Source organism: Fusarium falciforme, chromosome 4, assembly GCF_026873545.1.
Source record: "Fusarium falciforme chromosome 4, complete sequence".
NCBI classification, from domain to species: Eukaryota; Fungi; Ascomycota; class Sordariomycetes; order Hypocreales; family Nectriaceae; genus Fusarium; species Fusarium falciforme.
In genome coordinates this window covers 4,950,975-4,976,311 of record NC_070547.1, presented here as the reverse complement: position 1 = coordinate 4,976,311, position 25,337 = coordinate 4,950,975, and the positions used below count along the sequence as shown (strand labels likewise).

Here is a 25,337-nt window from a genome sequence, read left to right as displayed (position 1 = left end):
GCGCCGCTCGATGTAACCCCGCGTCCTCACAAGTGATAGAGTTTAAAGTAGGTCCTTTTTATCACAACTCACTACCCTGTACCCAAGACCAGAGAATTTTGTCGTGTCATTTCTCACTTATCGGATGCAAGATGGACTCGATTAGACCCTTTGGTCTCGGGACTTAACATTAGAGCTATATCTTGGAGGCAATCCTTTCATCCCGACTTCCAGGCTAAAGGAGAGGAGTGGGCTAGAACTGGGCCTGGCCTCGGCCTGAAGACGGAAACGGTTGCATGGAAACGGTCTGGGTATACTGTCCGTCACGATTGATCCCCGGGGGGGGGGTGAAAGTCCACCATGGTGTCTAGATCGAGGTATTTCAGCTACCTGTAGGGTAGGTCTCCCATACAAGTCTTGTTCCGCCAAGCATAGATCAGAGAGGTAAAGCGAGATGGGCTTGTCATGTGCTATTCGAGACGTGAGGACAGTTGAATTAAGAAGAAAAGAGGAAATTATCTCGAAAATCAATGAAAACGTCCTTGCTTACCTCAGGCCTCCCTACGGCGTTTCGATCTGCAAAGCCACCCGCTTCTTTATTACGCCCTGCTCTGATCATAAATTCTGCTTCTTATCGCCGATCTACGTGTAAGGGCCACTTCGCTCGCACTCACTAAACATAGCCGCTAACTAAGCTCGGGTTTCGGACGTGTATTCGAAAATGGTAGCACCGAGAAACACTAGCTAGACTGGTGCAATGATAGTTGAGTCTCCCGAAGATTGCGACATCTGCCTTAAGGGCCGAACTCGGTCGTAGCATGACTGTGCATACCTAACCGGGGCCTGGAGGACATGCTTTGTTGGGAATGAGCCGTCGAGGCGAGGCAACAGGCACAAGAAGCATATAACGGCTAATATTAAGGCTTCTGTTGACCAATCGAACGGCTCCTTTGCGATGTTCATACGGAGGTCTCCGCTGTCTGCCAGTTGGTGGACCTGCCTGAGCGACTAGCTGGCCACCTCCGCAAGGCAAATAGACACGGTAAATGCTGGGTGTAGTGATAGGAATGTATAATACTGGCGCCGTTTAATGGTAGACGCTAGTCTCCAGTCTCCCCAGCGGGTCAGAGCCGGTGGGTGACTGCCGCAAGTGGCTGAAGAATGTGGGACCATGTCTCTCTACCAAGTATCTCCTGATGCCAAGTATTTCCAAGCCCAACGCCGGCTTGGCGTCTTGCTCCCGCCGGGTCGAGACGGTTCGGGAACTCTGCGGTTGCGGCGTCTTACCACGTGCCACCGCCAGGTGCCGGGAATGCAAGGAACGGGCCCCCAGGAGGTCCTTGCGGTCTAGACAAAGTATCGGCTTTGGCTGAAGTTAGTGTAAGTGACGAGGAGCCATAGCTTAGACCACGGGCACTTGGGAGGTTTCTAGCCCCAATTTTGCTGCCGTGATAGTTACGTCTCCCCGACGCCGTAGCTCACCACCAAAATGCAGCAACACATACAATTTTGACGTCCGTGCTGAAAGAAACGGGGCTAGGATAGGAACCCGGGCAGCCAAATCAACGCCAGGTGGGCATCCTGCGGAAGAGGAGGCAGTGGCTACAGACAGGGGATTTAAGAAACTGCGCTGTTGAGTCGTAACACCGCAAACTACGGCAGGCCCCTAAATTCTCTCGCCTCAGATCTCTGACCTTGTCTATATTGTGTTGCTAAGATTAGCGAAACCGCCATGTCTTTCTGACCCCCGAACTACGACATGAGGTAGACAAGCCGAAGTGTTCAACTACGTAGATGGCCAAAGCACAGACGAACTTTGATGGTGATGGGATATCAAATTCGGTGCAACTCTATGATTCTCTATGTCTAATCTGGTTCAAGGGAGACTAGTGTCATATTCTAGTTGGCCGAAGTGCTCCGTTGCCGCATCTGTCACTTCCCCGAGCCTTCCGGAGCTCTTGTTCCTTGGTGACGCGTGCGTTATTCTATGTCATACCCTTCAGTGCTGGGAGCACGGCTGGGAACACGGTCCCTCCTCTGGTCCGGCCCTGCATAGACTGGCTTTGGAGGAGTGATTTCTCCTCTCTCAGCGGCGGATAGCTCGTCATTTGTGGGGGGCGCCGTCACAGTCTCTGTTTCTGTCGTGGCGGGAGCACCTGCGGGAGGCGCTGATGAAGCTGTCACTCCGGACATGCCCCATACTGATGTCATTGTTAGTCTCGAAATTTCGAAGTGAGACGTTTTGAGACGGACGTACCTTGACTGCCAAGATTGGTTGCAACCTTTGTGAAGATGATGACGCTCATGAATGGCGATATCATTTTGTTGATGCAGTATCCCAGTATCAGTTTGTGCCCACGTTTTCTTAGCTCGGATTCCAGAAGAATTGAGCAGAAAAACCAGACAGAAGGTACTTGGCCAATGATCAACATCGGCATAAGCTTCATGATGCTAGCATGATGGGTCAGGCTCTTGATGAATAGAACAGTGTTTAAGACCCGGTAGTAGACCATGCTGAGTCGAACAACCTCGATCGTGGCTGCGATGCGAGTCAGGGGAATCATCTTTTCTCCGGCAAGATAGAAATAGTTGTTGAAGTAGGCGTTTGAGCCCCAGCGACGTCTTTGACTCAGATAATGCGCGATGGATTGGGGCGCCACTGTCTCGCTAACAGCGTCGGGTACGAAGAGTGTTCGGAGATGTTTCCCTTGGGATAACATGGAGTATGTGAGCCTTCTGTCGGTACCCTATATGGTCTTAGTAAAGAGATGAAATAAGTGTCTGCAAGGTTGCACTTACAAGGTACTGGACTTGGTGAGAAATCACCATGTATCCAGTAACGGGTTCGGCATATTTTCGAATAGCACCGGCCATCTCTTCCCTGACTGCAATCATGGTGATGCATCCTGGAAGGCAGGTTACCTTGCCAACAATGCCTTCTGCTCGTCTTCTCACATATTGCCCGAACGTGTACTATGACCGTTAGTGAAGGCCGGGGTGTTTCAGTCATCTGAGACACTCACCTGAAACTGTTGATATAAATTCCAAAAAGACCATTCATACCCCGGTTCAAGTTCAACAAGAACCAATCCACAGGCAGCAATGGCATTCTTGTCTCTGGCGATCGCATTTGCAAGAAGGGCGACTGCTCCCTTGTAGATGGTGGAGTCTGCATCGGTGCAAAAGACCATATCAAAGCCGTTGAATTTCTCGCCCTCGGTGAGAGCAGGGAGAATATCTTCCCAAATCTCCTTCCGTAGAAGCTTGGTATAAAGAGGAGAATTGTCTCGTGCGTAGTTGAAGAGGTCGTGGCAGAGAATGAGAGAGTCCTTCTTGCCTGCATTCTTGACTTTTTCGATGACAATGACGGGCACGTCCATCATGAACCCGGCGAGGACACGAAGACAGCCCTTCTTCCATTTGAGAGACACGTAAGGCCGCTCAAATCCACTGACAACCCGAGTCATGTGTGACCGCACATCTCGAGGCTTTCCGTCAAGGATAACAACCATGACCTGACGGTGTGGTTCGACACCATTGTCCCGAAGAGAGTAGATGGTCTTGACGATTTGCTCCTCACTCTCTGAATATGCAGGGATCAAAGAGAGAATCCAAAGCTGTGAGACTTCCTTGGGTGGTCGAAACTTGTGGTAGATGGCAGTGGCCATCATGCCAAGTGGTGAGAGAATGGCTGACAAGAAATCTTTGCTTTTGATGAAAAGAATGGTGACAAAGATGAGCTTGCTCTTCTTTCCAAAAAAGGCTGTGACGGTCATGCAGATGTTGATCAAAATGATGATGCCGAGAAAGATGATTCTCTGGTTCCGCAGATCCCTGGGTGTAAGAATGCGAGCAGGATCAACAGGATCTTCGATTGGAGGGTAGCCACATGTCTCAACAGTGTCTTTGGGACCCGGAGGTGGCTGTTCAACCGCCGTCTTCTGACTTGATGCATCATGATCTTTTGTTGATGCTTGCTGAGGGGCATCACCAGACGTTGTGATGCCCGTTGTCGAAGGCGCGGTGACATGCATGACTGATGTTGAAACTGGTAGTCTGGTTTACGATATGCCATGAAGTTTCGAGATGGAGGCGTTTGGTCTAAGAAATGTATAATAACTAGTAGCTTCTAAAGAGCTTGCCGTCGGCCGGTGTAGTAAAAGGGCCCGACCCGAGGGGCAAGTGAATGGTGTCAATAGCCTTAGTCAAATTCCGGCGGCGTTGAGGCGCCGGTGGCCAGATTTTCCCTCAATGTGATAGATAGCATCAATACTAGACGTTGCTATACATGGCGCGTACGAGACGTTACGTACTGGTTGCAGGATAATCAATATTAGAACACATATCGTTCCCACCAGATGGTCTGATCGCCTACCTACAGCAAGAAGGATATGAGGTTTGCCAAGAAGACTAAAAACGACACCAAACTTTTCCCGGAATTCATCCAGACTTGCCCATCTTGGGCCATCTACCGAATATTAACCCCTGAAGGCTGTCTCCGGTTCCCCGTCTCCACGTTCCACACACCTGCGCCGAGCGTTACTCAAGTTTTGGCGGCGTTGAACAAGAACTGTCAAGTACTATAGTACCGGGACTATGGTTACGGCCGTCATGGAGCAGTGACATTAAACTGGAATGGTTGGGCCCTACCCACATTCCACAGGCTTGACTTAGAGTTGGGGCGGCATGGCGATAGCTTTTGGACCAGTGCAAGCCTTGAATCATTCACTCCCTATATCACCGCTCCTAAACCCGCCCTTGTTCCCGTAAAGAGCCTAACCGTAACGCCTTCAGTATAGACTGAGAGATAGGTGTGGAGCATAGAACATGGCAGAACACGAGAGCCTCAAAGCGTTCATCGGTCGAAGAGCCTGAAGCGGGTTAGGTAGTCAAACCGACGGGCCTAGATGTGTGATAACCACGAACCCTATGCTTGGCATTCATCAAAAGTGCCGCATAGCCAAGCGAGAACGTTCTATCAAATAAGACGTCTTCGGATGTAAGTGATTGGTGTCATGTCAAGAGGTCCAGGCTGAATAGAGTGCTGACCAAGAATGGCGCCTTGAGGCCCAGGACCGCCATGCCGCACGCGGCTTGCCACAACATCACTAGGCCTGTCTTCTTGGTGTCTAAGCCCGGAAAATGGATACATCACTTTATCAAAGTGCTGGAGACGGGTGGCGGCGGAGCTTACCGCGTGGTGCGTGCGGCAGTGTAAGGCTCGACTTGGGCGCAAACGTCAAGTCGACTTGGGACAATGTCAAGAGCTTTGGCAAACTTGCACATCTTAGCGTCCACCGAGTTCCAGACAGCCTATACCGAGTGCTGTTAATCAATGTAGACGCTAGAGGCGCGAACTTACCACATCGCCACGATATTCCCTGCCGATAGAATGTTACCAACAGTAGCCTACACCATACCATCTTTCGCCATTATTCAAGTTGAGGGTCTAGACTGCTCTGTACAACTTAATGTCTGCCGATGAGAGGACAAACGCCCTATACCACACGCGTGAGGAGTGTGATAGTCCAGCTGAAATATGATATCGACATTATAGCCGCCATGCATGTCTCACCTATAAGTATCACAGTCCCGGCAGTCTGGGTCAGCTCATCATCACAACAACTACTTCACAATCCTTCCAAGAGTATCATCTCTACCACTCACAACAAAACACTTTCAATCATGTCTCCCTTCATCAAGCTTGCCCAGAGGGCCCTTCCTCGCGACTCCACCATCATGGAGCACAAGTGGATCAAGCTCAACAAGGCTCCTCAGACTGAGACGCCTGCTGAACCTACTCCTCTTGTCGCTGTTATTGGTGTTGGTTTCGTCGGCACTGGTCTTGTCGATTCTTTCTCTGCCAAGTATGACATCCTCGGCTTCGACATCAGCGAAGAGAGAGTCAAGGACTTGAGGGTTGAGTTTGAGGCCAGACCCAACGTCAGCTTCACCTCGACTGAGTCTGATCTCAAGCTGGCAACTCACTTTCTTATCTCTGTTCCCACTCTTCTTCTCTCCGACAAGTCTATCAATCTTTCCTATCTGAAGAGTGCACTCGACAAGGTCAACAGATGGGCTCGACCCGGCTCGACCATTGTCATTGAGAGCTCAGTCGCAATTGGCATGACTCGTGAGCTTCTTGGACCTATTGCCAAGTCTCGTCGTCTCTTTGCGGGCATGTCTCCAGAGGTAAGCTCACATCCAATTCAGGACTTCCTTACCATTGCATACTAACATCGATATAGCGCATTGACCCAGGACGCACTGAGCCTCCCATGAGGACCATTCCCAAGGTTGTCTCTGGTCTTGACGATGTTGTTCCCGGATCTCTCGATGCTATTGTCAGACTTTACGGCCGAGTCTTTGACACCATTGTCCCCGTCTCCAAGCCAGAGGTTGCCGAGATGACCAAGCTCTACGAGAATTGTCAACGAATGATGTGCATCGCCTATGTCAACGAGATGGCTAATGCTTGTCTCGGTCTTGGCATTGACCCATACGAGGTCTGCGACGCAGCTGCCACCAAGCCATTCGGATATCTCCCCTTCCAGCCCAGCCTGGGTGTTGGTGGACACTGCATCCCAGTCAACCCTTACTACCTTCTCTCCAACGGCGACTATCCCCTCCTCAGAGCTGCCGCGGAGACCATGAACGAGCGCCCCGCCGAGATTGCCCGGAGAATCATTGACGGATTCTTCGGAAGCGACAAGGAAGGCCGCCGAGACTCTGGCTTCGAGATCAGAAAGCGAGTCCTCGTGGTCGGCATGGGCTTCAAGGCAGGACAAAGCCATCTGGTCAACTCTCCCGGACTTCAGCTTGCTCGGGAACTCAACAAGTTCGAGCTCGACGTGGCTTTTGCTGATCCTCTTGTCAACCAATCAGCCGTGCCCGAAATCACCAGACTGGCTGATGAGGAGTGGACCAAGGAGAAGTTGGAGGAGTTTGACTTGATTGTTGTGAGCTTCAAGCAGACGGGTATGGACTTTGGTATCTTGGAGGAACTTTCAGAGGATGTCTCAGTACAGATGTTCTGCCAGTAAACGTTCGTATATGGGAAAGATAATGCTGGGGCGTTCTGTTTCTTTGAGTTTAAGTTGCAAGTATCTCTATTGTCATAGTACGGTTTCTGGAACAATCTTCATGGTCACTTCAAACTACTTGATTGTGCTTTCACACTCCCAGCCCGCGTCTTAAATCGTAGATATGATAGAAACTGGTTTTTTATGGCAACACCGTAGCTCTAGTATTTCATAAAAGGGATGCCCTCTTAACTATGTCTCTATTCTGGTAAAGAAGTTCTTCTCTCCCTCTTTGCAAACCACCCCCGCCCGGCGGACCAAGCTATCGCCAACAGCCAACCGTAGCTTCTCTGCAGTGCTTGGAGCGTTCAACACCAAGGGCTCTGTGACCTTGTTCATCTCGCGAGCTGCCTTGACAGCTTCCCTCAGGGCAAAGAAGACTGAAGACCCCAGGAAGAGAGGAGGCTCTCCTGTGCCTTTGCTGCTCTGGATGGAGCGGATCTTCTCCCAGCTGATTGGCTTTCCTTCCGAGTCATGTTGCAAGGTCGATATGTTGAATACTTGAGGGATATCAGAGAAGCCTGCAGAATGTCAGCAAAGTGAAATATTAAACACAGGGTACTGGGTTCGGGCAATTACTCACCTGGAATCTTGTATGTTCCAGGCCCCTTGGTAAAAAGCTCTCCTGTCTTCGTCCACAAGGACTCTTCCATTGTAAATAGACCCTGGCCTTGGACAAAAGCACCTTCAATCTGGCCATAGTCAAGAGCTGGATTAATGGACCGGCCAATGTCCATCATGAGGTCAGTTCTGAGAACTGTGGAATCTCCAGTCAGGGTGTCCAGTTCGACCTCGGTGATAGCACTATTGATAATCAAGTCAGCATACATGGCTCTCAGTGTTACACAAGTGTGAAACTTACACTCCCTGGGTCCAGTAGTAATACCTGCGTAGCAATGTCAGCGCCGCTGAGAGAAATGTTAAGACTCAGATTCTCACATAGGCAGAGGATCCTTCCAGTTTCCCCATTCGTAACCAATCCGAGGCATCTTCCAAAAACCATTTGCCGCGAGGTTGACTCTGTCGGAATACGCCGCATGCGCAATCTTGGATAGCGGCGCATCATAGCCGTACTTCTCTCGATACGGCTTCAACCGCTCATTGATCTGATCGCAGGCATTCTTGACAGCCTGTCCGTTTAAGTCGCTGCCAGAGGATGCTGCAGTGGGAGAACCGTTGGCGATCTGGTCAGTCTGTGACTCCTTGTTGTAAACCTCATCCACGGTGACACCCAGCTCCTCGGCCGCGACTTGGGACATCTTGGTGTACAAGCCTTGACCCATTTCGGTGCCTCCATGGTGTAAGAGAACTGAGCCATCTTCATAAATCTTGACATAAGCTGCGGCCTGGTTGAGGCACAAAGCAGTTGCAAAGCTGAGACTATTAGCGAGATATCTTGGTGATATGAGATGGTACATACCTGAGGCCAAACTTGGTGGGTATCTTGCAGATGCCTCTCTTCTTGTAGCGATTCTTTGAGTTAAACTCCTTGACTGCCTTCTTTCTCTTCTCGTAATCAGAAGTGACAGTGAGCTGCTCCAGCATGGTAGGAACATGAAAGTCGTCTGTGATTTCCTGCAAGAATGGTGTCCGTTGCCCAATTTGGTACAGGTTTCGAGTTCGGAGGTCGTCGATCTCGATGTTCAGAGCTTCCGAGATGGTATACATGATGTTCTCAGTGATGTACATGCCCTGAGGACCACCGAAGCCACGGAAAGCTGTGTTGCTGACCGTGTTTGTCTTGCAGACCCATCCTCGAACCCAGGCGTGCGGGATATAGTAGCAATTATCGACGTGAGTACAAGCGCGATCCCTGTCGAAAAATGTTAGCACCAACCACGCCGGGGCATTCAATGCTGGATATGAGCTTCTTACATCACAGCTGAGCTCATGTCAAGCGTATGTCCCGCATTGTTGTAAATATCCACGTCCAGGACCTGAATCTTTCCCTGCGAATCAACGCCAACCTTCCAATGGGATTGGAACGGGTGTCTCTGGCCACTGGTAGCAATATCCTCATCACGATTGAGCATCATGCGCACGGGACGAGATTCTTTGCGTGCTGCCAAAGCCACCAGCATGGCAATAGGCGTGCTTCTTGACTCCTTGCCACCATAGGCTCCCCCCATGCGACGGACTCGCATGTTGACCCGACTCATCGGAACGCCCAAAACCTGGGCCACGAAGACTTGATTCTCCATCAGATTCTGTGATGAGACATAGACCTCCATGGAGCCGTCTTCCATGTGGGGAATGGCAAGCGCCGCGTTGGTCTCGAGGTAAAAGTGTTCCTGGCCTCCCATCCTTGTCGTGCCTTCGAAGACATGCGCACACCTGCTAAAAGCGTCCTCAAGTGACCCCCCAACGGCATCACCCTTTCTCAGTTGCTTCTCATGTTTGAAGAAGCTGCTGGCCTTGATCGCTTCGTCAATGGTAACAATGGAAGGCAGGGCATTGTAAGTAACATCAACACGATCGGCAGCTGCTCGAGCTTGTAGAGCCGATTCCGCATAGACCAGGCCAATGATCTGCCCATAAAAGTGAACTTCGCCGTCGGCGAAAAGCTCCTCGTCGCGAACAACTGGGCCCCATGTGTTCTGGTCCGATGATAGACTGTTCTTGTCCAGATAGCCGACCACCCCTGGCATCTCCAAGGCAGCTGTCCAATCGACACTGAGTATTTCAGCGTGTGCCATCTTGGACATGACCGGTGCACCAAAAAGTTCATTGTGTTGTCGAGGCATGTCATCGACATACTCTGCCTCTCCAGTGCAATGCTTCAGTGCTGAGAGATGGGGAACCGGTCGTCCTACAGTCCTGGTTCCTCTGTTTTTCATCGAGGCTGTGAAGTTGTCACGTTTGCCAGAGGATATTTCGCGGTGGATTTCTTGGATTAGATCGGGGTCGACCTCTGCGAGGCCCAGCTCACCGACAACCTCGTGCCAGAAACGGAAGAACATGGATATGGTCAAGACTGATTAAAGCGTTAGCTTGTTGCGATACAACTGGGCTTTGGTGTGACAAACCTCTGCGATAATGGGCCATGCCGCCAGGAACACCAAAAGGCAGGTCAAATTGTTCCAACAGCGCATCCATCGCTGCCTCCAGTGTAGCTGTGTCGGCCCACCGTTTGCCAGCAACGGCTTCTTGTGCTTTACTAGCAATCACCGTGGTAGGGGCCATTCCACCAAAGGCGAAGCCCGAATCCTGCACCAAACCATCTTGATCAAGACGAATTCTCAAGCCAGACGTGACAATGGCAATATCGTCATCTTTTCTCTTAGCTTGCTTGTAGGCTTTTGTGATTTCCAGAGCGTCTTCATCTGCCAGAGGAATGATGATTTGCGTGATGACCCCATCTTCAGGGAGTGCAGTAGTCCGGTACGATACGAACCAGGAAGATAGGGGGATATCAAATGCACCCAGTTTCCGAGAAAGTACACTTACTCTCGCACCGGCTGCTAGAAGCACGGGGGCAGAATCTGAAATCGGGCTTGCAGTAGCGAGACTGCCTGCAAGACTGGCCACATTCCGAATTTGACGCCCGGCAAAGTAGCGGAGCTGCTTTCGGAGTGCCTCCAGGGGCAAAGCACGTCGGCCAAGTTTTCGATACAAGTTGGTGCAAAGATCCTCCACTTTTGTCAATGACAGGTTGCCCGGAATTGTGATTTCCTTGAGGGCGCCGAGCTCGGCTTGTGTCTTTTGGCTCGGATCTTGGTGACTGTTTAATTCAGGAATATCTGCTGCAAAGACGGAGACGCGATAGTTCATCTTCTTGAATCTGACTTCGATCTGTGTCTCGCTGGCACCACCCACGATTTTTGCCGAGGGATAAACAGCCTTCAACTCGACAAGCTGCTCCAAGCTTGTCGGCCTAAACCAAAGTCGTCGCTCGTCCCCATAGCAGATCGGCCGAGGCTCATACTTCCAAAGTGAGGGTGGAAATATCGGCTCAGTGGAAGCATCGTATGGCAAAAAAGTAGGCTCCGAAAACGACTTGCCAGGTGAACTTGGTGGTGTAATTTCTGCCTCAGTAGGCTTGGCTGAACCGCAGCCCTTGGCATTTGGATCATCTCGACAGCAGCCACCTGGTCGACCACATGAGCCAGAGCCATTCGTAGCACGAAAAACGTTTGCATAGTCTTCCTCTGTGTCTGGGGTGCTTGGGCCGGGTGTTTCTTTGTGGCCATTGCTTTCTGCAATGACTCCGTTCAAATCCTCGGTGATGAACGTGCGAGCCGCCTCGAGAATTGGCTTGTAGCCAGTCTATAACGAGTCAGCATGTTCCAAGCACACTAGAAAGCCCTCGAAACAACATACACATCGACAAAGGTTCCCGTCGAGATGGCCCTGGAGCTCGACGTCGGAGTTGGTAAGATGGAATTTGCCGTTCCGATATGAATTCCTGATCAGAGCATACAAGCTCATAACAATGCCAGGCGTGCAAAATCCGCATTGTGTGCCGCTGCGACCGTCAGATTAGACCTCGCGATAGAATTGAGAATACAATTGGAAATAACGTACTGCATCTTCGCCACTCTCTCTTGTAGCGGGTGTGGGCGATGGACTGTACCAAGTCCTTCAATGGTAATTAGACTCTTTCCGTCCAATCCAACAAGCGGATATAGACAGGCGTTGACAGCGAGGTGTCTGACGTGTCTGCCCGGCTCAGCCGTTTGCACGACAACGGTACAGGCACCACAACCGCCTTCGCCACATCCCAACTTTGTTCCCTTCAAGGTATCTTGGGCTCGAATCCAGTCGAGGAGAACCCAGTCGGGGTTGGGATTTTTCACCGTCACGGGTCGTCCATTGACAAAGAATCGTAGCTCGGAGCTTTGGTAGGTGGATTTGATAAGAGAGGAAAGCGCCTCAACGGAGCTCTTTGGTGATCTGGCACCATCAACATCGGACGGGGGCGGCGAAGGGAGAAGGTCCAGTGTCGGTGTGCTGTGCATATTGAGTTGATGATTCGCCGAATTAACCTTAGGGGAATGAAGTGATCGAGCGAGGGATGGTCAGGAAGCGGTTTACCTGGCGGAAACAAGGAGAAGGGAAGTTTATGGCAAGCAAGTGACTTCAGCAACCCAATAACCGTCAAGTGGAGGCGACGTGAGCGGGAGCATTGTAACACACACTCGACCATTCGCTCCAAGCCACCCACTCCCGCTACCCGCCCGAGGTAACATTGACTCTGCTCTACAAACGTCGATCGGAAAGTAAACGAACGTGCAGGGGTGGGGATGAGGCTGGAAATCCCCTATCCTCAACCCCCACTCCTGCCTACAGCATCCAGTTGCTCTGATATTATGCATGGTTATCTATGCCGTCACTGTACTTAAATAATATTCCTTCCTCGGCTTTCTTTCCTCTTTCCCCGTCCTGTTTCCACGTAACTTCTCCGCAAGCCAACCTTGTGCTGGACACGGACCCCTCCGCTCGGAGGGCGCCATGCAGAATTTCGAAACGCCACCGACAACGCTGGGGTCCAAGACGGAAACATCCGTCCATATAAGGGCTTACTCTGCTGGTCAGTTGGACAAGTTAATTGGGGGCTAGTGAGGTCGTCTTTCGAGAGTGGGACGCTTCCCCTCATTCGAGACTTTGGCTGCCAGATTGGTTGGGTAATCGGGACTTGAAGAGTGGAGGTACTGAGACGTGCATTGCTCGGTACTTTGCTCACTATCTTACCCCGCATGTTCTTCAACCCTCCCACTCCTGTTTCCACTTTCGTTAACTCTCTGATGATAGAGGCAAGTCCGGACGAACCGGGAATATGAGAAATCGACCAGTTATGAAAGAGGAGAAGGGCCCTATTAGTGTAATCAAGCAACTTGTTGAGGCGCTAATTCCGCCTCGGCTTGCTAAAGATAGAGGCATATCAATCCCCTGGTCTGTGGCAATCTGGCTGCAGAGGTGTGCGCAGGGTTAAACTTGATAGTGGAGGTAAATTCTATGTAATAGTTACATGAACGTGCTTAGTTGAGCAAGCCCATTCTTGTCTAAGTACAGCGATATGTGAAGAAGAAATTATGACTGCGCACTGATCTGACTGCATTCCATCCCAATTAACCTTTGGCAGTGGCATTCGGGAGCTGTGTCTGATATTGGTCTCAACACAATAATTCAATGCAAAAAGGTTGTCTGAGGAATGTCGCTAGTAGGCGAGGCAGCTGGGGACTCCAGCACGGAGATGAGTCGAATCGAGAGCCGGGTAGACGTAGCTAATCTGGTCAAGCAAGAATGACAAGGGAACCGGCATTCCATGAGTAGGCACAACGCTATACTAGGTCAGCGTCTGTAGGATAGAACGGTGGGGTTGACTTACATGGTATTGTTGCTCATGCCGTCAGCGACAGCTTGGTTAAGCCAGCCGTAAGCAAAGTGAGGGTCAAAGTGCGTAAGGGTGGAGAAAGAGCCGATCCCCAAAGAATGGAGGTGTTCGCGCCTGTGACTGTCTGATCATGGACATGAACGCCTCAACCTGCTCTCTTGTTCCGTATTCTGAGATTGAGTGTCGGATACGTGATGCGATGTAGCCCAAAGGTTTTGTGAATATTTCTTTGACGGTGAGAGGCGTATGAATGAACCCAGTGGCGTTGGAGAGGTATGAGGTACCGGCTGGTAGCAAGTCTCTGGTGAGAACAGAACGGAGAGAGTAAGCGTGATATAGGATAACGTTCGTGTCCGAGTCTTGAGGTAGATATGATATGGCTATGCGAGTCCACCAAGCACAAAGAATGTCGTCCTCACTTAGGAACGTGTCTTCGTCACCGGAACTGTCCACAGAGACATCTCGCATTGCCTCGTCCCTCAAATTGTCCATAAAAGCGGCTGGAACGCATACTATTCGGGTTTCATTCCCACGTAGTGCAAACTCTGTGATGTGGTTAAGGCCATATCGAACCAGCCCCAACGTGGAGAGTTGACGATCAGCCAACTTGTGAGGCTCGGTAGGGCGACAGCCAAGCTCCGTAAGAGGGTCGTTATCGGCGCCACAAAGAGGCAAAATTTCGTCCTGTCGTCCTTGAAGTGTCAGTGACCACGCAGTCAAGAGAGCCTTCTTGCCCATGGCATCGAATAGTATATGAGGCCAGTAAATGGAGACGAGAGTGGCATCCCTGAAAGAAACCGTGTGTAGACCAAGCTGGGGCCTTTCCGAGTTTACATAGTCTTCCAATTTCTTAGGGCTACCCTCAGGATGCATGAGACTCAAGAATTGGTCGGGGTCACCGAGTATAGAGGGTTTTGCGCTTGGCTTGGGTATTTGACCCGCGACGGGGTCGTCGGCCATGGGTGTGTCATGCTGAACATGGGTATACGCAATGGACGGCCGGCCTTGGTTGAAATCGGCGGGGATGTGATACTCAAGAACGCCTTTGGACTGAGCAGGAGTCAGTAAATATGTGTTGAGTAAACAAGAGTGGAATACGGTACGTTTCGTCGGAGCCGAGCTCCCAGTTTCCACCAACCCTCCCTTTGGGCCAGCTCTTCCAATGAGTGGCGAATCTTATCCGTGTCAAGTACATCCTCAAAAACAAACAAGGAATACAAAATGAACGATCTCCAGACTGGCGTATCATCGAAGAAGTGGAGAGGGAGGACTTTGTCGCCAGCCTCCGGGACCGCTGTACCCCAGCCAAACAAATTCAACATGTTGAAATACGGACAAGTTTCTGATAAACAAGCAGTTCTTAGAACCTAAGACACAAAACCAAATATCGGATGGAACTGCGCGTTGGGCCATTTTGACCTTGGACATGCGGAAATAGCCTCAATCCTCCAGCCAGGGTTAATAGGGGTTATAGACTCGGGGTCCTGCATCGAACCGCTGCTAATCATGGGTTCTTGGAATTTCCCTGCCTTCGTGTTGGCTGTATTTGAGTCGAGTGAAACGAAAAAGCTTGGAACCAACACAGCGTTCCTTCAAGACGTCCCCGATGCAACCTGAACCGGACCCGAAAGGTGATCCGGTTTTCCGTGATTGGGCGAGCTGCAGGAACATGGTCCGTTGAGGCATGCAGGTTGTAGAATACCCTGAATGGCTCCATGCGGAACAGGGGCAAGTGTATTGTACCCTTGAATCCAAGAGAACTGGAATCATGCCATCGCCGTCCTTTTCCTTTTCCTGTGGATTCTACCCCGGCTCTGCGCGCAGATCAATACCCATGCATCTTGGCAGCGAAAGCTAAAAATTACTGAAGAGTTCGGACTCCCCAATGTTCTTCTCCGAGCAGAGGCAGTGGTATGATTTGGAATCTCGTCCTGCAGCATCCTGAAGATGTCGACACTCGAACAGGGCGAGAAGCTCCAGAAGCTGGCTTATGCCCATCCTCCGATCGAACCACAAGGTTTTGCCCTCGTTTTGATCATTGTCGTTTTAATATTCGTGGTGATTGCGACGGTTATTATGGCTCTGAGGGTCTACGTCCGGGCTTGGATGCTGCGATATACCGCAAACTGGGGATGGGAGGATACCTTTGCTGTGTTATCCTATGTAAGTCTCGAGGCTGTCATGCTTACAGTAATAACTAATTGTCAGGGCTCTTTCATCGTCAGTAGCGTATTTGCCGCCAAAGCAGCATACTTTGGCCTTGGGACGAGGGACGATAAACTGAACGATCTCGTCATGGTTCGATGCGCCGAGTACATGCTCTACTCCCAGGTCACGTACGGAACCACGGTACCATTGATCAAAGCTTCAGTCGTATTCATGCTGCTTCGCATCACTGTCGAACCAAAGTACCGCTGGACGCTCTACATCATGCAGCTGCTCGCCACGGTTATGGCAATCGTTGGAATAGTTGCTTCTCTTACCTACTGCACCCCCGTCCGAGCATATTGGAACCCTTTGCTTGGAAAATGTGGTGACTTCAATCGAGTTGTCATCATTGGGTACTTTTGGACGGCTGTGGGTATTGTGACAGACTGGTGCTGCGCCATCTTGCCCTACTTTGTGGTACGAAAGCTGCAGATGAATCGGCGGTCCAAGAGAATCGTTATGCTCATCCTAGGACTGGGTGCTCTTGAAAGCACGGCTACGATCGTCAGGGCGCCTTACCTTCAGTACTACCTGGCTACAAAGGACAAGCTATGTGAGCCGACTACTCCGTTAACAACCATCTTCTCTGACTGACATTCGCAGACTGGAACGGCCATATTTCCCTTTGGTGTCAACTAGAGAGTAGAATCGCCATCACCGCAGCATCCCTCCCGTCTCTCCGGAAATTGTTTACCGATATTTCGACCGTAGTCGTGGTGCTTCCAAAGGCCAGTCAGCTGGCAACGCGTCGAGCGGTCAACAAATCCACACGATTGGAGGAGGACAGATGAATGTGGGAGGGACACAGTTTGATAATCTCACGCCAAGCGGCAAGAGTAGGATCTCGGTAACTGGCAGCGGGGGAAAGTGGCGGCGTTTGGAGGATGAGACGTCTAGCTCTAAGGGCATCATAGCAGAAGGCACGACGTATGCCGAGACGAGCAGCATAAGTGATAATGCAAGCAAGCACTATCAGTCAAGGGAGGTTTAAAATCAACAGCGAATTCAACTTCGAGTATCCATTATTATTTCGTGAGCGTTGGCCTGGATGCTCTCCTTGTCACTCCGGACGACACCGGAACAAACACTCCTTCGACGGTAGTCGTACCAAGTCAATAATTCGTGCCAAAATACGCCAGCATAAAGATCGAGATGCAGTTTCCATGATGTAAGATTATTTTGAAGAATGTGCAGAACGGTGGCTTCAAGTTAGCCCGTCTTACTGAGCCACGCGGTCGATGGAGGGTGACATCCCGGCTTGGTCTTGATGCCAAGGCGCAAATCTTTGAGGGGAAGACGAGCTGAGTGTTAATGCCGCGCTTTCTAGTAGTCACCTGCCTGTGTTCACCCAGTAAAAGCGTACTTGGTGTGGTTAAAAATAGGTGGTTCAGTGTGGTATATTTAGACACAATGCCTAGCCAATGACGTCTCAAGGTGCCCCTCTCGAGGCTTGGACAATTTCTCCGAGCTGATGAGTCTAGATTATGCATAATATCGTTAAGAATTAACATTCTTTGAGCTGCACTCTCAAATACAATTTGATACTTGCTCTGTTTGAATACAGTGTCTGGTTCCCAAATGGATTCATGTTCATGAGTGTTCGCGGATATCCGCCTGTATAACTTGGGGGCATTTTCCTTTGAAGTCAAGGTCTGGATATCCAGTCAGCAACGGAGATCTGCGCGACCCGAAGGATCTGCAAATGTGGGTTGATCAATTGACATTGGCTGTATGCGTCTGTAGTGAGGTCTTTCGTCATTGATAGACCCGAATTATACGAGGCACCCTCCATGTCTAGGGCCTCATAGTGCGGATGACCGGAAACAATTACGACTATCGAGGTATAAAAAGGTGACAATCCTACTTGATCTCTCAAACTGCCTTCTTATCATCACAACCGCTTCAAACGCTTCTACCAAATTCAAACCAAACTACCCATCATCCGAAAGCCAACATGAAGCTTCTTGCCTTCCTCCTTTCCACCGCAGCTGTCACTTTGGCCGCACCAGCCCTTGAGACCCGCCAATTTGAAGACATAATCTTCCCTGCGGGAACCTATCGACGCTGGGTTCAGAGCGGCAAGATTGTTCAAGACCCCCAGGATCAGCTTCTGATCGTCAAGAATGGCAAAGCTGCGGACGAGACAACCACCATCGTCACATTCGACTTCGACCAAAGCACAGAAGGCAAGACCTGCGAACTCATTTTTGAGCTCTGGGATCGAGATGTCTCCACTGGCACACAGACTCTCGACGTTTTCACCTGGTCGGACCCCCCAAGCGGCCTCCGAACATTCTCCGTTGCCGATATTGCTGAATGGGCAGAAGCCAAGAGCAGAGACAACCATGTCGGTCGTATTTTGGTCCCGAAGCCAGGGAATGCTACCTGGATTATGGCCTATCAGGGGTGGCCAAAGATCCCTTGTCCAGCGGGACAGCTCATCGGCATTGAGTATGTTGGTGTTGGGGACCGGGTCGAGGTTCGTTGGGATATTGGGGTCACGGGACCAAGGTTCCGTGTTTTGTAGTAGCCTAGGTGGAGTCTGGGCACTTGTGGTAGTACGGCTCTCTGTCGGTATGGACATTCAAGGGGGAATTAGTCGTTTTTTAGGGCACTCATTTGTCTGACATGTTCACCTTTCACAATTACACTCACATTATGGCTAGATTTGATTCAGATAAGAATAGTCTTTCTTTGAATAACAATACTTATGGCTTCATTATTGGATGCTCATTATGTACACCGTAAGAGCGACTGCCACTTAAATACCCCATGAGAGGTTTAACCTTTCATGACGATGCAGCTAGGTATGACTCTTCTACTGCGGGCAGCAGAAGGTTTAAAAAAAAAAGGCCACTATGTTGGCATTGGGATGTGATGCTATGATGTGTTGATAATGTGTTCTTTATTATAGTTGAAGCCCGGCCCTTGATGGGTTAACTGAGCCACAAGATCGAGCGACTGCCACAGATTAAATCCAAGTTGCCACCCGCGGGCTATTCTCTTTCATTAGTCTCCCTGTTTTTCATAACGAGTATGACGGTATGAAAGTAAATTAGGCCTATTATCAATAATAGTCCTAGACCCTGAACTATACAATCGTACTCTGAGTGTAGCGATTTTTACCTCGTCACCGGGTGGACCATGCCACTCTTCCGTTATATATATTTTGTCTCTATCATTCCTGCCTATCGATTCAGTCCGGTCATTCCCATATCTAAAGATTCACTCGTTACTCTATTGTGCTTGTTCCGAGTGACATAGACCTTGGGTATGTAACCGCGATTAGTAGCATAGGATTGCCCATACCCATGGCATTTGATGTTACATCCCGAATTGGTGCTGTTGAGCCATTTGCCTCCCGGCTCCGGTTACCTCATGCCGCAAACTCCACGTGGATAATGGATATAGTTTAACGAGTCTCTATTGATCATCAAAGTGATTAATATAGACATGCAACAAGAACGGGTTGAGCCTGAAGGGTACTGTTGCTTGCGAGTCGCACTCTTCCAAGGCATCTTGAAGCGCCTGAGTGCCACAACCAATCTAAGAAGAATGGCGCCTGTCCACTACCAGATTCAGTTTAGCTAACCCCACTTATCTCTACCGATAATTGATCTCATTGGACATTTGCAGAGACCCCTGGCGTCCATGTCTCATGTCCTTCACCGATGATTCCTCTCATTGGTTGAACAGGTTATAAGGCAACCTCGTAGGTCGCCCTCAAACTGTCTTCAGTCAAGGTATAAGAAGCTCATCACCCATACTCTGACCCCTCAAACAGACACGCAGTTCATCAATCAAGATGCCGCCTCCTCCAGATCCTTGGGACCCCCATGTCCCCTCCCTTCCAGAAGATGCCGAACCGTCTCGGCATGCCAACACTCTTGATCCTGACGACCCTGAGGCTTCACACTTTCTCGACAATCTCGACATATCTGCTTTTGGGCCGTGCGACTTTAATTTCTCGTCTCTCATGGATCTTGATCAGGTTACCGATCCCTCTTTACCAGAGATTCCGGGTTATTAATGACTATGCCCGCTTGAAGAGGTTACGCTGATAGACAAGTCACAGAGTTGAACATGACCGACATGTTCACGATGCCCATCGGAGATTTCACTGTGGCTGATCTTCCCGTTCTTGAGGCCAGCGACTTCCAAGCCCCCACAACGTTTGGTCCCGAGTCGACCCTGGTCTCCGACCATTCCTGGCTTCACGATGCCCCCGGCTCAACCGAGTTCGGGTTTCCGGCGATTGAAGCACCTGCCAGTTTCCCTGAGCCCTCCAATGTCACGAACTTCTTGTCGCCTTCGCTTGATTCCAATAACCTGGGACTGCCAGAGAACTGCCACAACTGGAGACACGATGGAAATACCAGCCAGCTCCCAAGTAAGTTTGACGATCTCCAGCGAAAGAGTTTCCAAGGCGGGTAATAAGCTTACGTGTTGGTCGCTTAGCTGTATCAAACTTATCGAACCCGATTCCTATCCAGCACGTCGCTCCTGCCCCATCGTACTTTTGCGAGACCACTATCCCGACCCCAGTCCTTGGAGAGCAGGGGCAAGGAAGCCAATCTTTCGTCTCTCAACCGGTAATTGGGCCAGTCATTCGTCATCGAGGGCCTTTGCCACCCGCCAGGCGAGGCGGTCGAGGCGGTCGTCTTACTAGAGAGCAAGCTGAACGGCAGCTTATGGCGCGGGCAAATGGGGTATGCATTCGCTGCAGATGCGTGGGAATTACGGTAATACATCACCGCTTTCTGACTGAATGATGTATGTTGACGATTTCTGGTTTTAGTGTGAGGGCGGTTTCCCATGCAAGGCTTGTCTGGTGCTTCGCAAGCCACGGCTTTGGAGAAGTCCGTGTACCAAGGCCCAATTTCTAGAAATTATTGAATCCGAGTCCTTCTTCCTGAGTGAGTAGTATGCCACTTTGTCTATATATTCGCATTCGAAATCGTCTCTAAACAATCTCATGGCATGTCTAGGAACGTCAATATTTCGAAATGTCTGTATTGACTGGCTCGATATCAAAACCGCTGAAGCGACCCTGGGGACGTTTGAATGGGCGCACATTCCAATCCCCGTTAATGCGCTCGGCAAAAGATACAATTTGGATTGGTCCTTTGGATTTCGTGGGTTAACTTTGCTCTGCTTTCCAGGAGACTTCAGGAAGCCGAGCCCAGACAGGATAAGGGAGGCCGAGAAGCAACTTCTTCGGGAATACCCCTCAGGCACTGCCGTTGACTTCCTCTGGGGCACCGAGAGACCTGACAGATTCCACTGGGTAGTGAGTTTACACCGAGGCCATGCCGCTTATGAAAACTGATGGTTGTAGTATACACTGGCATTCTTTTGTAGCGGCAAAAGATCTTCCAACCCTCATGAGGAGGAGGCCACCAAACCGATCCGTTCGTGGCCCCAACCTGAACACAGCCCCGATGACATATTAATGTGGTTCTACTGTCGATATGCGGAGTTATGTCTTTTCAACTACCTTCAGGAGAAAGCCAACAATCCCAGAAAAGCCACTGAAGACCAGAAAATGTTCATCTACAGCGCATTCTTCATTTTGAAACACAGTATATCCCAAGGACGCCTAGACCCTCTTGGAACGGTATGATAATTCACTGACCATTAAGCAAAACATGCTAAGCTTTCTAGAGCCTCAGCGGCCATGATATGCAGCGCGAGATACAAGACCACTTGGATCGGCAAACACGCGTCCGAACTGCGCTATGGATCTTTGCGTCTGTTTTTATCTCAAAGCTCCCGGCTTATACAGACTTCTGGAATCACCTGCCCCAACAAGTAGACTTCTTCAGGCGTGGCCCTAGAAAGAATATGCGGAAAAGTCTGGCAGACCTCGATACGGATCTGCTTCTGTCCTCAGATGATACCTTCAGTCGCAAGAGAAAGCTTTTGAGACATCTCTTCTCCGGTACCCTGCGAGAAACCTCCGGACAAGACGACTCTCGCTTCTTGTGGAGAGATATGCGATCCACCACTCCGCAGGGCATTGCTGAGCTTGAGCACATTAGTGCCAGTCCGCTCGGTGATTTGGCCGACAGAGCTAGGCTCTATGAACAACATGAGGCCGAACGAGTCATGATCCCCAAAACGAGGGAGCAACGAAATGAAGCTGCACACCGCTTCTTTGGTGGCCTTTTGTCGATGACCGAGTCGCCAGTCATTCAAAATGAGGCATCATTTTACCAGCCCGATGGATCTGCTCGTCCTTCTTCCCTCTGTTTCATGGTTTTGTTTTCCATTTTCATACACCGCATCCCGGGACGCTGCGCCTATCATGCTGGGAAATACGCGGAGCTGCCAGCAGCTGGGTGGAACAATATGAACTTTCAACTCTGTGAAGTTCATAAAGTACAAAGCGGTCTCGACGGAGCAGAGGAGTGTATCAAGAGGTCGCACCGCTGGTTGAACCTGGCCAGCCTACTCGGGGACGGAGCCTACTTGATGGGAGGGACTAGGAAGGTCGATCGGCATCCCTTCCTCGACGTTGAATACGTCATAGACCATGGCACCGAGGGTGATTTCTCGCGACTAAGAAGGCTCTTATCACGCAATGGTTCTTGGATTAGGGCAATTTGCGTTGAACTAAACGGCCTTGCCCAAGCACTCATCCAGATTTCCGATACCGACCAGCTGGCCAAGGTGCGGCCTTTCCAACGCCTACTTTATCGGAAATGCCGCAGCGCATTTGCAGAAATTGTCTCGTCTGAGGGAGGGGCTAAGCTCACCCTTTTGCAGCAGCTGGGTCTGGAACATATGAAGAGAACTCTACTTGATCTCCTCCCCCCTTCCTCAGAGGTAGAAGAAGGCCGCAGGTGGGTTCGAAACACTTTCAAGCTTGCCATCTTGGAGGCTATCGAGGACATATCTAGAGGGAAAGAAGAAGCACCTCCGGAATCTCATATAGTGGCATGGATCTGCTATCCGGTCAGTATCATTGAGCCTAAATTTATAGGAATGTACTACCGCAACATAGCGGCGTCATCGCCTAACCTGGGGTGTGCCACGAGACATGAGCCAGAGAGGATGATATCACGTGTACATGAGGCGATGGAAAAGTTTCTGCATTGGTACGTAGATGTGGTTTTGACGCCGGAGAGAATGAGGCAAGGGGCAAGGGAAGAGGTGTTGGAGGCGTTCGTTAGTATAATTAATGGCTGAATTAAATTGAGTTGCTGGGCATTATGTGTTGGGTCTGGCTGATGTTCAATATAGAGTTACCATTCGGGATGGAGGGATCCAGTGAAGTGTCGTCACCGACTTTTACGGTTTTCATTGAGTTATGGATCAAGGAATTTTCTAGACAAAATCAACTACTATAATAGAACCTAACCCCGCCGCTGGCATGCCGTGGCGTGCGACATTGGAAGCGGGATTGTATCGTGTGTTATTTTTGGGTTGAGAATGCGAAATACGAGACCGTAGACCAACCTCAGGTGATAGAAAAGACCCGGGTGATAGGGCCGCAAGTCTCGAACATGGTAGACAAGTTGTTATGCGCAACTATATAACGGAATTCAGTCAGTATCGCTTCCCATGAAGGTTTACTCCCTATGCACGACGAACGCTCACCATGGGCAGCGCACATTCTAAAAACACATCCGTCCCGCAGATATCGTCGGAGCCGGCGAGCAATGGCATTCCCCAAAGGTTTTCCATGACATTTGAAAAGCGATTGACCTTGCAAACACACCCCCTTCTCAGTGAGCCAAACTCGGGACTCACATTCGCGGCCCACGCGCCCCACAGCGGTTGTTCCGATGTCATTCTTTACTATGGTGCAGACGCATCCTGTCGAGTCCTTGCAACAGCCAAGGGCGTTGGCAAGTGGAATAAGGACTTTGGAAGATTTCTTCCCTCGTTTCCCGGATACTCTTGATACCCAAGAAGAATTGCTACGGTGTTGTACCATCAACAGTGAATGAGAGACATACTGGTTTGGCATGCAGGTTGGAGAGGGCCAACCTGTCGAGCGATCCGAGTGGCGTCAAACTAGTGGCAGCGCAACTAAGAACATGATCGCAAGAGCACGCTGGATATTGGTAAGGGTTAGTGGTGGACTACAATAGCGTACCGAAGATGAGAGTACCAAAGGCTCCACCAGCGATGGCGAGGTTGTGGGTGTCTGGGCTCATGGCAACTCTTGGGGCCCATACAAGACTAGCGAAATATGTTTTCTAGGGAGTGGAATGACGGTAGAATTTGGTAGGCTATGAGAGTTGATGGCTTTGATGAGCTACGTGTGTATATGGTATCGACATGCCTGATCATGTTTTTCTTGTCCATCTAGGATGGGCCATCGTCCAGCAGTGCCATACATCCGCCATCCATGAGAGGTTCGATATAGACAGCACGAACCACGACGAACAGCCTGTCCACTGGCCGAAGAATAATAGGGCCACTGCAACCAAGTCACAGACAAACCAAATCCCCAGTCTCTACCACTCTAGAATAGGGGATTCCAATAACGCCATCACCACGTTCCTTGGATACATGTTATCAGTTCACGGAGGGTTCGGGCTGCTCAAACACGACTGAGCCACAAGTGAAAGCTAGAGGAGCAAAAGGTAACATGCGTTATGTACATTAACTATATCAAATTCAATACCATGCAAAGACCAAACGTTACATATAATAAGCCTTCGCAAGGCAGTAGCCATGAAAAGCTAACTAGTAGAACGGTTTTATCACTTTCTGCCTACGCTCCACCAAGCAACACATAACTCTGCGACATGCAGATGCAAAGCTTAAGGCCTTTGCGACTCTAAAACCATTTAATGGTGCGTTAACCGACCTTAACTACCACCTCAAAGGAACCGCCCAAGCCAGTCAAATCCCAATTCTCACCTCTGAGCTAGGGGCCAAATCCAACACCCATCTACCCTAAGCCCGAAAGTGCGAATATGTCTCCATCATCGCGTGCTCGCCACTGGTGGCGTGCAAGTATTTCAAAGAACGGACTGCAGGTTTTGCAAGCAGCTCTTGGACTATCAGAATCGGACCAACCGTCGCCTATCATTGTGGCAATCGACTTTGAGCAGACTAACAACTTGAAGAATGGTTTTGTTGAGAGTCAGGACTCCCAGTTGGGTATCGCCGCATTCGACACCAAATTTTTGTCCCGGCCTATTCAGGATGAAGAGGACCTAATCACGACTGAAAACTACATCACAGGGTCAGAGTCTTATGTCAAAAAGGCTTCCAATAGGTTTGCCTTTGGGGAGTCGACGACAATACAACCGACTGAACTGTGCGTCAAATCGACAGAGCGCTACCTGAAGACCGGTCAATAATCCTTGTTGGCCATGCAGTCGAGAATGAACTTGATATATTCCGTGCTCTTGGATATACTCTTGTGCACCCTAACATAGAAGTTGTCAACACGGTCCAGGTCGCAAATGAGGTGTATGGGCTTTGGCCATGCAATCTTCGCGCCTTGCTGAAAAGGCTTGGATGTCCATTTAATCGACTCCACAGTGCTGGGAACGATGCCAACTTTACCCTCAAAGCTGCATTACTGTTAGCGACTTACAGATGCCTTGAGAGAAAAGAGGGTGTCATCAGCCGGCTGAGAGAAATAGTATCATCGTCAGCTCCAGAGCCAAACCCATGCGTGGTAAGAATACCAGACCAATACTGCGATATTGTCAACAGCGGAGTGCGCAGGAAGGGAAAGAAAAACACGAAAAAGGAAAAATCAAAGT

At 50.1% G+C, this 25,337-nt stretch overlaps 7 protein-coding genes across 7 annotated transcripts; 4 read left to right on the top strand and 3 right to left on the bottom strand.

Moving 5' to 3' along the window:
• Positions 1 to 1,959: 1,959 nt before the first annotated feature.
• Positions 1,960 to 4,013, bottom strand: NCS54_00624200 (Chitin synthase; the record flags this gene model as incomplete). The annotated part of the gene is made up of 4 exons (XM_053151713.1): positions 1,960 to 2,180; positions 2,237 to 2,726; positions 2,779 to 2,952; positions 3,003 to 4,013. 4 exons carry the CDS (start codon positions 4,011 to 4,013, stop codon positions 1,960 to 1,962), a joined length of 1,896 nt encoding a protein of 631 aa, XP_053007688.1.
• Positions 4,014 to 5,664: 1,651 nt separating this feature from the next.
• Positions 5,665 to 7,022, top strand: NCS54_00624100 (Hypothetical protein; the record flags this gene model as incomplete). Its single annotated transcript, XM_053151712.1, has 2 exons — positions 5,665 to 6,171; positions 6,228 to 7,022. The coding sequence occupies 2 exons, from the start codon at positions 5,665 to 5,667 to the stop codon at positions 7,020 to 7,022; spliced, it is 1,302 nt and encodes a 433-aa protein (XP_053007687.1).
• Positions 7,023 to 7,253: 231 nt separating this feature from the next.
• On the bottom strand, positions 7,254 to 12,061 carry NCS54_00624000 (Hypothetical protein; the record flags this gene model as incomplete). The annotated part of the gene is made up of 9 exons (XM_053151711.1): positions 11,586 to 12,061; positions 11,382 to 11,526; positions 10,088 to 11,327; positions 8,937 to 10,035; positions 8,482 to 8,874; positions 8,001 to 8,435; positions 7,924 to 7,947; positions 7,645 to 7,865; positions 7,254 to 7,582 (listed from the first exon to the last, which is right to left on the bottom strand). The coding sequence occupies exons 1-9, from the start codon at positions 12,017 to 12,019 to the stop codon at positions 7,254 to 7,256; spliced, it is 4,320 nt and encodes a 1,439-aa protein (XP_053007686.1). The 5' UTR covers positions 12,020 to 12,061.
• Positions 12,062 to 13,452: 1,391 nt separating this feature from the next.
• NCS54_00623900 (Hypothetical protein) lies at positions 13,453 to 14,717 on the bottom strand (the record flags this gene model as incomplete). Its single annotated transcript, XM_053151710.1, has 2 exons — positions 13,453 to 14,445; positions 14,499 to 14,717. 2 exons carry the CDS (start codon positions 14,715 to 14,717, stop codon positions 13,453 to 13,455), a joined length of 1,212 nt encoding a protein of 403 aa, XP_053007685.1.
• A 625-nt stretch (positions 14,718 to 15,342) lies between these two features.
• On the top strand, positions 15,343 to 16,394 carry NCS54_00623800 (Hypothetical protein; the record flags this gene model as incomplete). The annotated part of the gene is made up of 3 exons (XM_053151709.1): positions 15,343 to 15,558; positions 15,604 to 16,156; positions 16,207 to 16,394. The coding sequence occupies 3 exons, from the start codon at positions 15,343 to 15,345 to the stop codon at positions 16,392 to 16,394; spliced, it is 957 nt and encodes a 318-aa protein (XP_053007684.1).
• A 1,163-nt stretch (positions 16,395 to 17,557) lies between these two features.
• On the top strand, positions 17,558 to 18,130 carry NCS54_00623700 (But2 domain-containing protein; the record flags this gene model as incomplete). Its single annotated transcript, XM_053151708.1, has 1 exon — positions 17,558 to 18,130. The coding sequence occupies one exon, from the start codon at positions 17,558 to 17,560 to the stop codon at positions 18,128 to 18,130; it is 573 nt and encodes a 190-aa protein (XP_053007683.1).
• Positions 18,131 to 19,408: 1,278 nt separating this feature from the next.
• NCS54_00623600 (Hypothetical protein) lies at positions 19,409 to 24,926 on the top strand (the record flags this gene model as incomplete). The annotated part of the gene is made up of 6 exons (XM_053151707.1): positions 19,409 to 19,625; positions 19,679 to 19,993; positions 20,766 to 20,893; positions 20,942 to 21,220; positions 21,268 to 22,560; positions 24,492 to 24,926. The coding sequence occupies 6 exons, from the start codon at positions 19,409 to 19,411 to the stop codon at positions 24,924 to 24,926; spliced, it is 2,667 nt and encodes an 888-aa protein (XP_053007682.1).
• Between the last annotated feature and the right edge of the window lie 411 nt (positions 24,927 to 25,337).